At 43.7% G+C, this 12,318-nt stretch overlaps 1 protein-coding gene across 1 annotated transcript in view; it reads right to left on the reverse strand.

Annotated features, from left to right (window-relative positions):
- Positions 1-3,048: 3,048 nt before the first annotated feature.
- The window catches only part of Zfp90 (ZFP90 zinc finger protein), a 28,807-nt gene continuing 19,537 nt past the window's right edge, over positions 3,049-12,318 (reverse strand). The window contains exon 5 of the mRNA XM_074055768.1: positions 3,049-3,552. Coding sequence (XP_073911869.1) covers positions 3,482-3,552 — 71 coding nt within the window. The 3' untranslated portion in view covers positions 3,049-3,481. The remainder of the gene's footprint in view (positions 3,553-12,318) is intronic.

Genomic DNA, 12,318 nt, shown 5'->3' on the forward strand with positions numbered 1-12,318 from the left:
ACTGTCACCGACTCATACCTATAATTCTAGCTACTTGGGAGGCTGAGATCTGGAGAATCACAGTTCAAGGCCAGTCTGGACAAATAGTTTGAGAGACCTCATCTCCAACAATAATCAGAGTGAAATGGACCTGAAGTGTGGCTCAGGCAGTAAAGTGCCTGCTTTGCAGGAGCAAAGTCCTGAGTTCAAATCCCAGTCCCACCAAAAAAAAAAAAACAAAACCAAAAAACCAAAAAACACCAACCCGACATCCTTAACTGCTTAGAACCTTGCTACATCAAGCTTCATGTCTTGCTTACCTAGCACCTCAAGGTCAGTCAGCAGTGAGACCTTGGGAGTCTTTCTGGGTCTTTCCTGAGCATCTGCACAGCCTGGGAATGTCACACAGCCCTATGCATGTGCACAGCCGTCTTGATTCCCAGGACTGTGTTGGAGCTTTTCAAAGTTCCCTGTGGACACATCACTCCCCAGATTTACCTTTTAGCTTTTTTTGGTTAGCCAGTTGTTTGTGGTAACTGTTTCCCACTGTCTCAGGTATGTTAAACAACTGATCTGATAATTTTCAACAGACACCCTGGGGAAAGGCTATTTGCTCTGGGCTATTTGGTTTCCAGTCAGGTCAAATAAAGACAAGTCTTGTGAGTGCAGTCTTACAGGAAACTACCAAGCAGTTTTCTGGGATCAAGGTTTAGAAGAAACTCCAACCTTATTTTCCCCAATCTAGTGATTGCTAGAATATTGGTTTTCAAAGGCACTATGGAACTGGGGAGAAGGAAATGGTAGTAGAGAATGTTAAATTGTCACAAAAATCATTGATCTTACTGGAATATAGTTAGTTTTTCTTGAATAAATGTCCCCTAGACTTTAGCAAGACTTGATTTCCTGAGTTCTGAAAAAGTTGATTCTGGCAGTTGCCTGCTAGCATTTTCATTGCTTTTAGGCAGCAGAGAACTTTTGGAGATCCTTTCTCTGCTATTATTGCTGACATCACTCAGATTTGTACGCTGGTTCATCCCTACTCCTAGGTTGAAATCTTACAGTGTCCTAGCTGATAGCCTGACATGTTTATCAGAGTTGTTCCTGGGAGTGAACAAGGGTGAATCCTGACCTCTAGTTTTTGTCTCCCCAGGTCCTTGAGAGTGCTGAAAAGTCTTCTCACCTTCACTTCTTATCTGCTGACTTCTGTCAACCCTCTTAGCTATTACTTTAGGGCAGAACCATCAACTTACTTGCTCTGGGAGAGAAGGCATCCAGAATGACAGGCTCACCTCAGTGAGCTCTGTTCTTGGCATCTTGGTTTCTCAAATCCCAGTAGCTTTGGCAGCTCTCTAATGCAATACAGGCATATATTTTGTATTTTATCCAGCTATTCTTCATTCCTTTCTTCCATCTTTCCTTTCTTCTTTCTTTTCTTTTTTTTCTTTTGCAGTATTGGGGTTTGAATTCAGGGTTTTGTGTTTACTAGGTAGGTGTTCAACTGCTTGAGCCATACCTCCAGCCTTTTTGCTCTGGTTATTCTGGAGACAGGATCTCACTTTTTCCCCAGCTTGGCCTGGACTGAGATCCTCCCATTGTATGCGTCCCACTATAGCTGGAGTGACAGGTGTGGACCACCACACCTGTGACCCATTTTGTTTCCATTGGGATGGGGTCTCGCTAATTTTTTGGCCTGGCTGGCCTGTAACAGTGATCCTCCCAATCTCAGCCTCCCAAACTAGATGCACAGGTGTGAGCCACCGGTGCCCAGCTTCTAGCTATTTCAAACAGGAGTGTTACTAAAGCTACTCTGTCACAGCTAGAAATGGAAGTATCAGTGTATTGGATTTTAACTCTATTTTAAAAGAGTGGTTAATATCATTGATGCTTGACAAGTTAATCAATGCACATTTCACTACTTTCTCTGGCCTCTGTTTTATTTCTTTGACCACTGTCTGGGATCACTTTCCTTTTGTATGAAATACAGCCTTCAGAGTTTCCTTTAGTTAGGTTTTGTCCTTGATGAAATTCCTATTTTTAGTTTTATAAAAAGGGCTTGCTGTGTCTCCAATCCTAATTTTTGCTATGTATAAATTCTAGATTGGCAGGTATTTTCAAAGACAATTATTTTATTCCTCATTCACATGGCTTCCATTGCTATTGGGAAGTTAGCTGTTATTTCTTTGAAGTTAATTGACCTTTTTCTTCCTCTAATGGCTTTTAAGATTTTAGTTGCCTTTGATTTTCTATTGTTTCATGATGATGTATCTAGCTGTGGATTTATTTACTTATTTTTGATAGTTCTGTGGCTTAACCTCAGGGCCTCATGTGCTTTACAACTTAAGCCACTCCACCAGCCTTTTATTTGTGTGTTGGGTTTTTTTCCAGATTGGGTCTCATGAATTATTTGCTTGGGCTGGCTTTTAACCACAATCCTCCTGATCTCTGCCTCCTGAGTAGCAAGGATGTGAGCTACCAGTGCTTGGCTAGTTGTGATTTTTATCTTTAAGATTCATTGGACTTCTTGAATCTGTAGAGTAATGTATTTCATCAATTCTCAGCCATGAACTCTTCAAGTATTTTTTTTAAATAGCTTTTAATTTTCCTTCAGGGAATCTGCTTAAATTTATGTTGAGCCTTCTTTAATGTGTTTTGCCTTATTACTTGTTCTTTCCATTTCATTGTCTCTGTCCACTACTTTCTACAGTTTCTTCTCACATATATATTCTTCATTAATTTTCTGCTTTTGTGTTTAATTTGCTGTTACACATAGTTGTAAGCAGGTATTTTAAAAAATGTTCTATTTGGTTATTTTTCCAAATCTACTATATCACTTTTGATGCTTTCTTGTTTCTCTATATGTTTTTAAGCTTGTCTTTTATTTTTTAAATATACTAAGAACTGCCTTACACTTTATAATTCCAGTATTTGGAGTGTATCTATTGGCTGTTATTTCTCCATGTTATTGTAAGGAACTGCCAAATAAAGACCACACCACATGTGGAAAAGAAAGATTTATTGGAACCAGACCGCAGGGCTGCCCCCCTGAGATCAGGGAGCAGCAGCTTGACTGAAATGGGTAGTGTGCTTTATAGGAGGGTCCAAGCCATGGGGGGAGGGAGAGAGTCTCTAGTCTCCAATTATCTGTGATCACCAGATGGAATAGGTTGACATACCTGGCTAGTTGAGTAACTGGAAGTTCCTGAGTTGTTTTGCAAGCAGAGAAACAATCAGGGGAGAAACAAGCAGGGGCGTTTGGCAAGCAGTCATAAATCAGGGGGTCTGGTTTTGGTGCTAGACTCAGGACCTTCCACCTGCCCCAAGAATGCCAGGGACCTAACATTCCAGCCTTTTGTTGGTATTATTGGTGCCAATTGATCTAGCTGCTTCGTGCTGAGTGGGGGTGTTGTTAAGGGGGTTCAGCTGGAATTTGGAAATTTGTGAGGTCCCCAGGAGCGGAGGCTGATGGTTTTTACCAGGCTTCATCTGCAGACAAGGCCAATTGTTAGGAGAAGGTTGTAGTAGCAGCTGGTGGGAAATCTGTCTGCTGAGTTCCCTGAATGATCCTGGAGGCATCTAAGGTTAAAGAGCATTTTTTTGGTTTAAGGGTTTGTATTTCCATAGCATCATTACATGTGCAGCTGTTTTTCTTTCTATAATAGACCTAATAGATTGTATAACCAAGGGAAGGAAGCAGGGAAGTGGCATGCATGCTCCAGAATTAGGGCCACTGCCCCCACCAGTGTTGTAAATTCACCTATGGCAGAAAATTGAGAGCCAGATGAGGACTGAGAACTTAAGTAGGAGAGGAAAAGGGAGAGAGAGTGTGGGAGAGGTGTAGCCACATGGGGCCCAGCAGTACGCAAGAGTACTCATCCTTTTTTGTAGTGAAGAGTCTGAAGTTGGTGGGCAATGTTTTATCCTTGAAAGGTGCTGCTACTGGGGGATCCCATTGAGCTTGACAGCAGTGGGTGTTGTGAGGATGACCAGGTGAGGGCCGGTCCACCGAGGTCGCAACAGAGAGGGTCAAAGATCCTTTAGGAGAAATTGTTATAGGGTGGGGCAGGATCTGGTCTGCATGCTCTCTGAGAAGTTCCCGGAGGAAGTTAAGATAAGATAAATAGTCAGCCAGAGAAGCAGAGTCTGTTGGAGGCAAGTTTTCTAAGAGAAATGGGTGGCCATATATTATTTAAGACCCAAACAGGAATATTAGAATAATAAAAAGGTGTCTGCTAAAGGCTGCATATCTAGGGATCCAGATTCTGCAAAATCCTGTAACTCCCAAGAAAGCTTTATGCTGCTTTTTATGGTATGAGGGAGTGGGAAACAGAGGACTGGGTTGATTCACTCATGACTCAGGGAGTGAGTCCGTCCCTTTAAGAACACATCTAGGTAGGTGACCTGAGAGATACATAATTGAGCCTTCTCTTAGAGTCTTTGTATCCCCGGAGGCCAGAAAGGTTTAAAAAGGACTCAGTTGCCCTGCAGATGAGGGGCACTGTGGCTCTGCACAGAAGTAAGTCATCAACATATTGAAGAAGGGTGGCCTCTGGGTAGTGCCAATCTAATAAGTCTCTGGTTAGGGCCTGTCCACAAAGATGAGGGCTGTCTTTAAACTCTTGTGGCAAAACTGTTCAGGTTAGTTTCTATGAAGGGTTTGTGGAATCTTTAAAGGCAAACATGGTCTGACTGTCAGGATGCAGATTAAATGTAACATTTTTGGATAAAAGAGAGCTTTAGCTCATTATTTTATATAAATGTTTGTACCATATTTAGAGAAAGTATAGACACAACACTGTTACAAGATGGTCATTTAAGACACATGAGCAAATATGTAAATGAACTCTGATTTAGTAGTACTTAAAGCTCGACAAGATCAGCAGAAAACACAAATCATTTCTTTGATAAAATTCTTCCCTATAATAGTTTTTTGTAGATGTTACTCAGAGCAGAACAATATTAAGATAGCCTTGTTATTTTATGGACATAGAGAATTTGATTTTAGTTTGACATGACCTCAAAAATCTTTTAGGCAACTCTTAGATTATAGTCAACTTTAACTTTATCACACATTGAAATTTACCCCATAAGAATTTTAAATTTAAATAAAACTGTCTTCCTTTTTTGGCTGGTAGAGGAGACTGTCCACCCCCACCATGGAGATCTGAGAAGGATAAAGCTTACTTGAGAAGTCAGGTAGTACCAAGTAGGTGACTGAGGCCTACCTGCTACTTGGACAGTTACCCTGGGCTCCTCTGAGCTGATCTTGAAGGGGGCCGAGGTCCCAGGGCCACATCAGTCTTCTGCCGCCAGGCCCAAGAGGTCCGTGAGGCCTTCACTCTGTTGAGAGTGGGAGTGGGAGACTGGCAAAGAGGGACATTCATCCTCCAGTGTCCACTCTGGCCACATTGTGGACAGGGTCCTGGTGGCGGGCAAGGTAAAGGGCAGATTTTTTGCCCAATGTCTTGTCTGGTTGCCCTTGAAGCAGGCCCTGGAGGCCTGTGTTGTTGTCCGGCCTGTCTTGAAGTTGGAGGAGGTAACCTCAGGGCAGCCGTCAAGAGCTGGGCCTTTTGTTGGTCTCAAGCCTCATGTCACTTATTAAATACCTTAAATGCCATTTTCACAAGATCTCCTTGGGGAGTTTGAAGGCCACCCTCCACCTGTTTAAGTTTTCTTAGACTATCAGAGAAGGACTGGAAAATATAATGAGAGTTGAGAATAATTATTCCATCCTTGGAAGATGGGTCTAGCTTAGTATAGTGGGTTAAGTCTTCAGTAAGTCACCCTAGGAAGTCAGCGGGGTTTTCAGTTGGGCATTGGATAATTTCTCTAAGTTTGTCAAAATTGACTGCCCTATAGGAAGCAGTCCGTAGCCCCTCAAGGAGGCAGGTGAGCATATAATTTCGGGTGGCTAACATGGCGGGGTCCTGATAGTCCCAATGTGGATCAGCACATGGCACAGCCATAGATCCCACTGGAAGAGTAAGACCTGTGTGGTGGACATCATCGGCATGTGCCTGGGCTGCCAACCAGACTCTTTCCTTTTCATCTGAAGTTAAAGTGGAGGAAAGAATAACATATATATCATGCCAAGTCATGTCATATGCTCAGGTTAGGTATTTAAATTCTTTAATACAGGAGGCTGAGTCATTAGAGAAGGAGACAAGTCTCTTTTCAATTTGAGAGAAGTCAGTCATGGAAAAGGGCACATAAACTCTGATAATGCCATCAGCTCCTGCCACCTCCCGGAGCAGGTAGAGATGGGCTGGGCATAATTGGGAGGAGGTATGGGAGCGGGTATGGGACCCAGGTGGGGAGAAGAAGGGTAAGGGTGTAGCAGGGGCTGAGGGCAAGGTTGGCGGTGTTGGTTCCTGAGGAGCCAATGGCTGAGGGTCAATTGTGACTACTATAGAAAGGGAATAGGGTGGCAGATGTTTGGGAGAGCCAGCAGGGGTGGAAGAAAGGAGGTCTGAGTCATGGGAGGATAAGGTGGAAGAAGAAATTGATGTAGAGGACTGGCAGGAGGAGTTGGGAGGTTGGTAGACAGAGCCCGTGAGGTCACAAGTAAGAGAAGAGTCTTCAGGAGAGGGTTCAGTGGGAGGGAGAGACACAGACTTTGCAGGGGGCTGTCGCTGGCAAGGAGGATTTCAACATCGTTAAAAGATTGGAGCAGGGAGGGCTGAGAATGGAGAGAAAGAAAAGCTTGGACGAATGGAATTTCAGATCACTTGCCATGTGATGGCAGAAATTATCAAGAACCAGAAGTGTGTGAAAATCACTTAGGTTTTATATCGTGTTAGAGACCAAGGGGGAGGGTGCAGAGAAGGCATCCCAGTGGACGCGTCTAATGTAGAGTGGGAGGTCCCCATAATGTAGAAGAAAAAAAGGAGAGAGAAAGTGAGAGAGAGAGAGAGAGGTGCCTTGAGTTTACCCTTCAGGCCAATATAGATCTAGGTTAAGATCTAGCCTCCCTTACGTGACTCAGGCAAGGACAGCAGAATCATCTGGTTGCTGTTTGGTCATAGTAAGCTGGAGGGGCTGTTGAGCTCTCACCCTAGGCTGAGGAAAGGAAAACAGGGAGGTAGAGCAAGAGAGAAAGAGAGTGAGAGGGAGGGGGAAGTGTCACCCGAACGGGTTCGCAAGGGCGGGCGTCCAACAGAGAATGCCCAACCAGTTAGCCAGGTGTCCCCGTGCTAAGCGGAGGGGCACCCCAAGCAGGGGTAGGAGGCATGCCTGGCATGGCGCCTGTGACTTCCGAGACCAGAGAGAGAGAGAGAGAGCAGGCAGCCCCAAGGAGGGTGACACTTACCAAGTCGGAGGGGAGGAGTAGGTCAGGTGGAGAGCAGTGGAAGAAAGAGGCTAATGATAGATAGGAAAGCTGGCAAGGCAGTAAGGTCCGAAATCCACAGTCCAGAGGCACGTGGGGTCAATTCAGCATTTCTGGGTTCAGGAGAGGGCAGGACACAAAAGCCAAGGGAGCAGCCCTGGGCCAGCGTGTCCTGTTAACCTCTCCCGGGTTTCGGCACCAGATGTAAGGAACTGCAGAATAAAGACCACACCACTCGTGGAAAAGATTTATTGGAACCATACTGCAGGGCTGCCCCCCTGAGATCAGGGAGCAGTGGCTTGACTGAAATCGGTAGTGTGCTTTATAGGAGGGGCCAAGCCAGGGGGAGAGAGAGAGTCTCTGGTCTCTGATTATCTGCGATCACCAGATCGAACAGGTCGGCATGCCTGGCTAGTTGAGTAACTGGAAGTTCCTGAGTTGTTTTGCAAGCAGAGAAACAATCAGGGGAGAAACAAGCAGGGGGTTTGGCAAGCGGTCATAAATCAGGGGGTCTGGTTTTGGTGCTAGCCTTGGGACCTTCCACCCGCCCCAAGAATGCCACAGACCTAACAGTTATTTTTCCTGATAATATGTTTCCTTGTATATTTGGTTATCTCCAAGAGTGACTGGAAGTTTCCTTTATAAAAAGGGGACTACTTAGCCAGGCGCTGGTAGCTCATACCTGTAATCATAGCTACTAAGGAGGCAGAGAGCAGGAGGATCCCAGTTCAAAGTCAGCCCTGGGCAAATAGTTGGTGAGATCCTATCTTGAAAAAATCAATACAAAACAGGGCTAGTGGAGTGGCTCAAGTGGTAGGGCGTATGCCCTGGTGCCCCCCAAAAAAGTGGGGAATACTTTGATATACTTTGATGTCTGATAATACCTTTCTCTAAGAATCATTTATAACTTGCTTCTGCCATGAACCTGATGCACCACTGGTCTGGTCAGTGCTAACAGAGTTCAAGGTTGAAGTTCCCTTCATCTCCAAGGTGACTTCAATTTGAAAGTCTGTCTATGTCAGGGCTTATTTTTCTCTAACTCAACATATTCCTGAGAGCTTTTTCATCTGGGGGACACCAAGTCAAATAAGAGGTGACTGCTGGTTTCACAGGTGTTTCTTTCATCAGCAAAACACCTTTAGGCAAAAGCAGCTTTGAGAACTGGGAGTAGGAATTGTTTGTTGTTTCTCCCAGAGTCTGATCCTTAATTCTTCACTCTAGTTAGCTCAGTGATGTCTTCATTAGGAATACTTTTTTGGGGGGATTGGAACTGGAGTTTGAACTCAGGGGCCTTGCTTGCTAGGCAGGTACCACTTGAGCCACGCCCCCTAGGCCAGAAACACTTTTCTTTTTCAGTGGTTCACCCATTTAAATTATTTTTTGTGGAAAATTTAGTTTTATTTACCACCACTACAGGGAGCATAACCCCTCACTTAAAGCTTCTTAATATTCCCTGCAGCCTCCCTGCACAGGACCCTTTGCAAGTCTCAAGGAAGAGGGAGGCAGGAGAAGGAAATGGCGTGTTTCAAGGGCCTTAAGACTTTTACAGAAAAAGCCACACGTTTACATAGAGGAGACATGGTGACCTACAGTTTCTCCACTTACCTAATTAATTTCATTAGGTTCAATTATCCGCATTTGGGCCAGCATGCCACGTGACAGTCCAGTAGGTCACATATCAGGTACTGGCGTCTGGCCACTGCTCAAAGCAAGGGAGATCAGGGTAGACACCTGGCCCAGAGGCACGGGTAACTCGATGCAGACACGGAAGGAGGTGACCTTCTCCTAGGACTGGGAACTGGCCGAAGATCGCGCGACCTACCTCATGCCTACTTTCTCCCGCCCAAGGGAGCTAACACAGTGAGGTACACACACCTGGAAAGGACCACAACTCAGCGCTGGGTGGACTACATCAGGCCCGGAAACGGAAGTGTGCCACCGCCGAGACTTTCGGGAAATGTAGTCTCCAGTAGGACCGCGGGTTCAAGGACAACGGAGACCACCGTCTTAGTGCGCATCCCAAACGCACCTGGCAGAACTGCAGGCTCGCTTGTAAAATGCTTCCTTTAGACACCTGTTTAAAGGGTCCATCCATATATTCCTATTTAATTTAATCCTAAATTGATGGTATAAACTTTTCTAACCTTTTCTCACCCCGCCAGGCTGTCAAATCCCCAGTTAGGACGCCTCAACCTGAGCCAAATCAATTTTGTGCTTATTTTCGGATATTAAAATTTATTCCAGCCATTTAAAAGCACCAAACTCCTACTTTACTCTTAAATCCGTACACAGTGTCCCTCTACCCGCGTAGGTTGGACTAGCCAGCAGACAGAAGAGGAAAGGCCGGTTGTTAATTGCGCAGTGCACAGCGCTCTAGTGCCATCTGTTCCGCCTGAGGGGCCTTAGCCTGCTCCAAAGGTTCAGCCTCACCCCAGCCCCCTGTGTTGATTCACAGCAGGCAACCTAGTTAGGAAACTTAATGGCTGAGAACCATGGCTTGGATGATGATAAGAAATCACATCTTGGATTGTTGATACAGAATAACTTGTGACATACAGCAGGATCTTGCTGACCCATAGCCTCAGTCTAATCATCCAAGACCATCCTGCCTGACATGTGGGAGGAGTTAATGACACATTACCCAGTCGCCAGAAATAAATGACACATCACCCAGCTTTCTAGGGCTGACCACCCCCCAGGTCCACAGACCCCAATAAAAGCTTGAGGTCTTGGGACCCTCAGTTCAGTGCTCCCTCTTGAGCCTGCTGAAGAGTGCATTTTTGCTTTGCTCTTGTTCTACTTTGCTTTAATAAATTTGCTTCTGCTTAAGTCTCCTGTTGAACCTTGAATTCTTTCTCTGATGAAAACAGGATCTTTTTGCCCCCACTAAACTCAATGACCTGAATCCAGTGACATATTTTTGTGAGCTAAGCCAGGAGACCCGAGGAAACCCCTACTCAGGATCAGGTGACTTAATTTTTCTCTAATTCTGGTAAGCCTACTGATTCCTGATCAACAAGGGGGAGGGGAATACTTTTTCAGTTTTACTCTCTCATTCTGGACAATTTTCTCCAATAACTTGCACAACAGGGAAGTTTATTCCTCCCCTCTCCTGTGTCTGAGAAACTAAATAATTACCCATCAATTTGCCTTTTGTATCCTAAACTACAACTACAGGGTTAACATGTAAAGGTTTGGGTTTCTGTATGTATTTTCTCCCCCTTCTACCTTCTTCTTGCTTATACTAAGATAGTTTTGCTATTCCAAGTCATTTGGAAGTTTTGTTATCTTAACCAGACTTAACTGGAATGTAACATTCTGTAACTCTTAGACTCATTGAAGACCAACAGAGGAAAAAATATGTAAAAGCACCCTTTTACAAACCCAAGGAGCAACAAAGTTTGCATAATATCTGCTGTCATTACAAATGACAAGGTAAAAAAAGAAACCTGTAAGTGAGAGATGAGTAGCTTTTTAAAAAGGTTATAAAGAAAAAGAGCATTTTTCAATATAAAAGGATTTTAAATCTAATTAAGGTTTTGTCTTAAAGTAAAAGATTGTTCCAAAATGAAAACAAGCAGGTAAGGGCAAAACCAGAAGGCTAAATATATGTTGCAAAAGGATTATGTTAGAGGTTATGCTGAGATATAATTGATGGAATATGGTAGGGTGTGAGGAGGCATAAGAAAGTTATAAGAGGACATTTTCTTTTCTTTCTTTATTTTTTATTTTTCGTGTGCCTTTTTTTTTTTGAGGACATTTTCTTGATAAAAAGATTTTTGAATAGTAAAGAAGGTTTTGTCTTAAAGGATTGTTCCAAAATGGGAAAAATAAGATAAAAACCAAGAGGGTAAAAGCATGTCACAGAAGGACTGTAGTAGGGCCTTTCAATGAGATATAATTGATTATAAAGTTAATGCGATCCTCATAAATTCATGAAAGGCTCTCTAAAAACTCTCTCTTAAGCCCTAATAAAACAGGGAAAGAAAAAGTATATCATTAATCTCCTCTCTGAGATACCTACTCTCCTTTCTGGGGGAGGGGTGTACTTTCTTCTTTTAGTAAACTTCACTTTTTTTTTTTGGTGGTACTGGAATTTGAACTCAGGGCTTCTTGCATGCTAGTCCAACACTTGAGCCACGCCCCCAGCCCTAAACTTTACTTTTTTTTTTTTTTTTGTCTATTTTGCTCTTGTGATTTTTGAGGTGGGGTTTCATGAACTATTTGCCCGGGCTGGCCTTGAATCTCAATCCTTCTCATCTCAGCCTCCCAAGGAGCTAGAATTACAGGCATGAGCCATTAATTGCAAGCTAACTTTACTATTTTTAATAAATTTTGTTATTACTTTCACTATGTTTGGCATCTTTTTTTTTTTTTCAGTACTGGGGTTTGAACTCAGGGCCTACACCTTGAGCCACTCCACAAGCTCTTTTTTTGTGATATATTTTTTGTTTTGAAATAGGGTCTCGTGAACTATTTGCTGGAGCTGGCTTTGAGTTGTGACCCTCCTGACTTCTGCCTCCTGAGTAGCTAGCTAGGATTACAGACATGAGCCACTGGCACCTGTCTTTATGTATAGCATCTTGCTAGAAATCACAGGAATGTAAGAACCGAGGACTCCAACCAAAACTCCCAGTAACAAAGGATAGTCATGATGACTTGGGCTGTGGTGGTAGCATCACAGGCAGTGATAAAGCCTTTCTTCCAAATCCTGCAAGTTAGCAGACAGGACTTACTGAGACTTGGATATGATGTGCAAAAGAAAGCAATCAAGAATTGTTTCTTGGTTTGGGTCTGAGTAACCAAAAAGATGGGGTTGCTTTTTACCTAATGGGAAGACTGAGGGAGGAACATATTTATGGGTATTGGGAGAGGATGACTGAGTACCTCTTTGGATATATCAGATTTGAGGCATCAGTTAAGACAGCCAAGTGGAAATGCGGAAAAACAGTTGTTTATATGAGTATGGAATCTTAAGCTAGAGATATAAATTGTGAAGTTGTCAACAAACAAAT

This window comes from Castor canadensis, chromosome 15, assembly GCF_047511655.1.
Source record: "Castor canadensis chromosome 15, mCasCan1.hap1v2, whole genome shotgun sequence".
Lineage (NCBI taxonomy): Eukaryota > Metazoa > Chordata > Mammalia > Rodentia > Castoridae > Castor > Castor canadensis.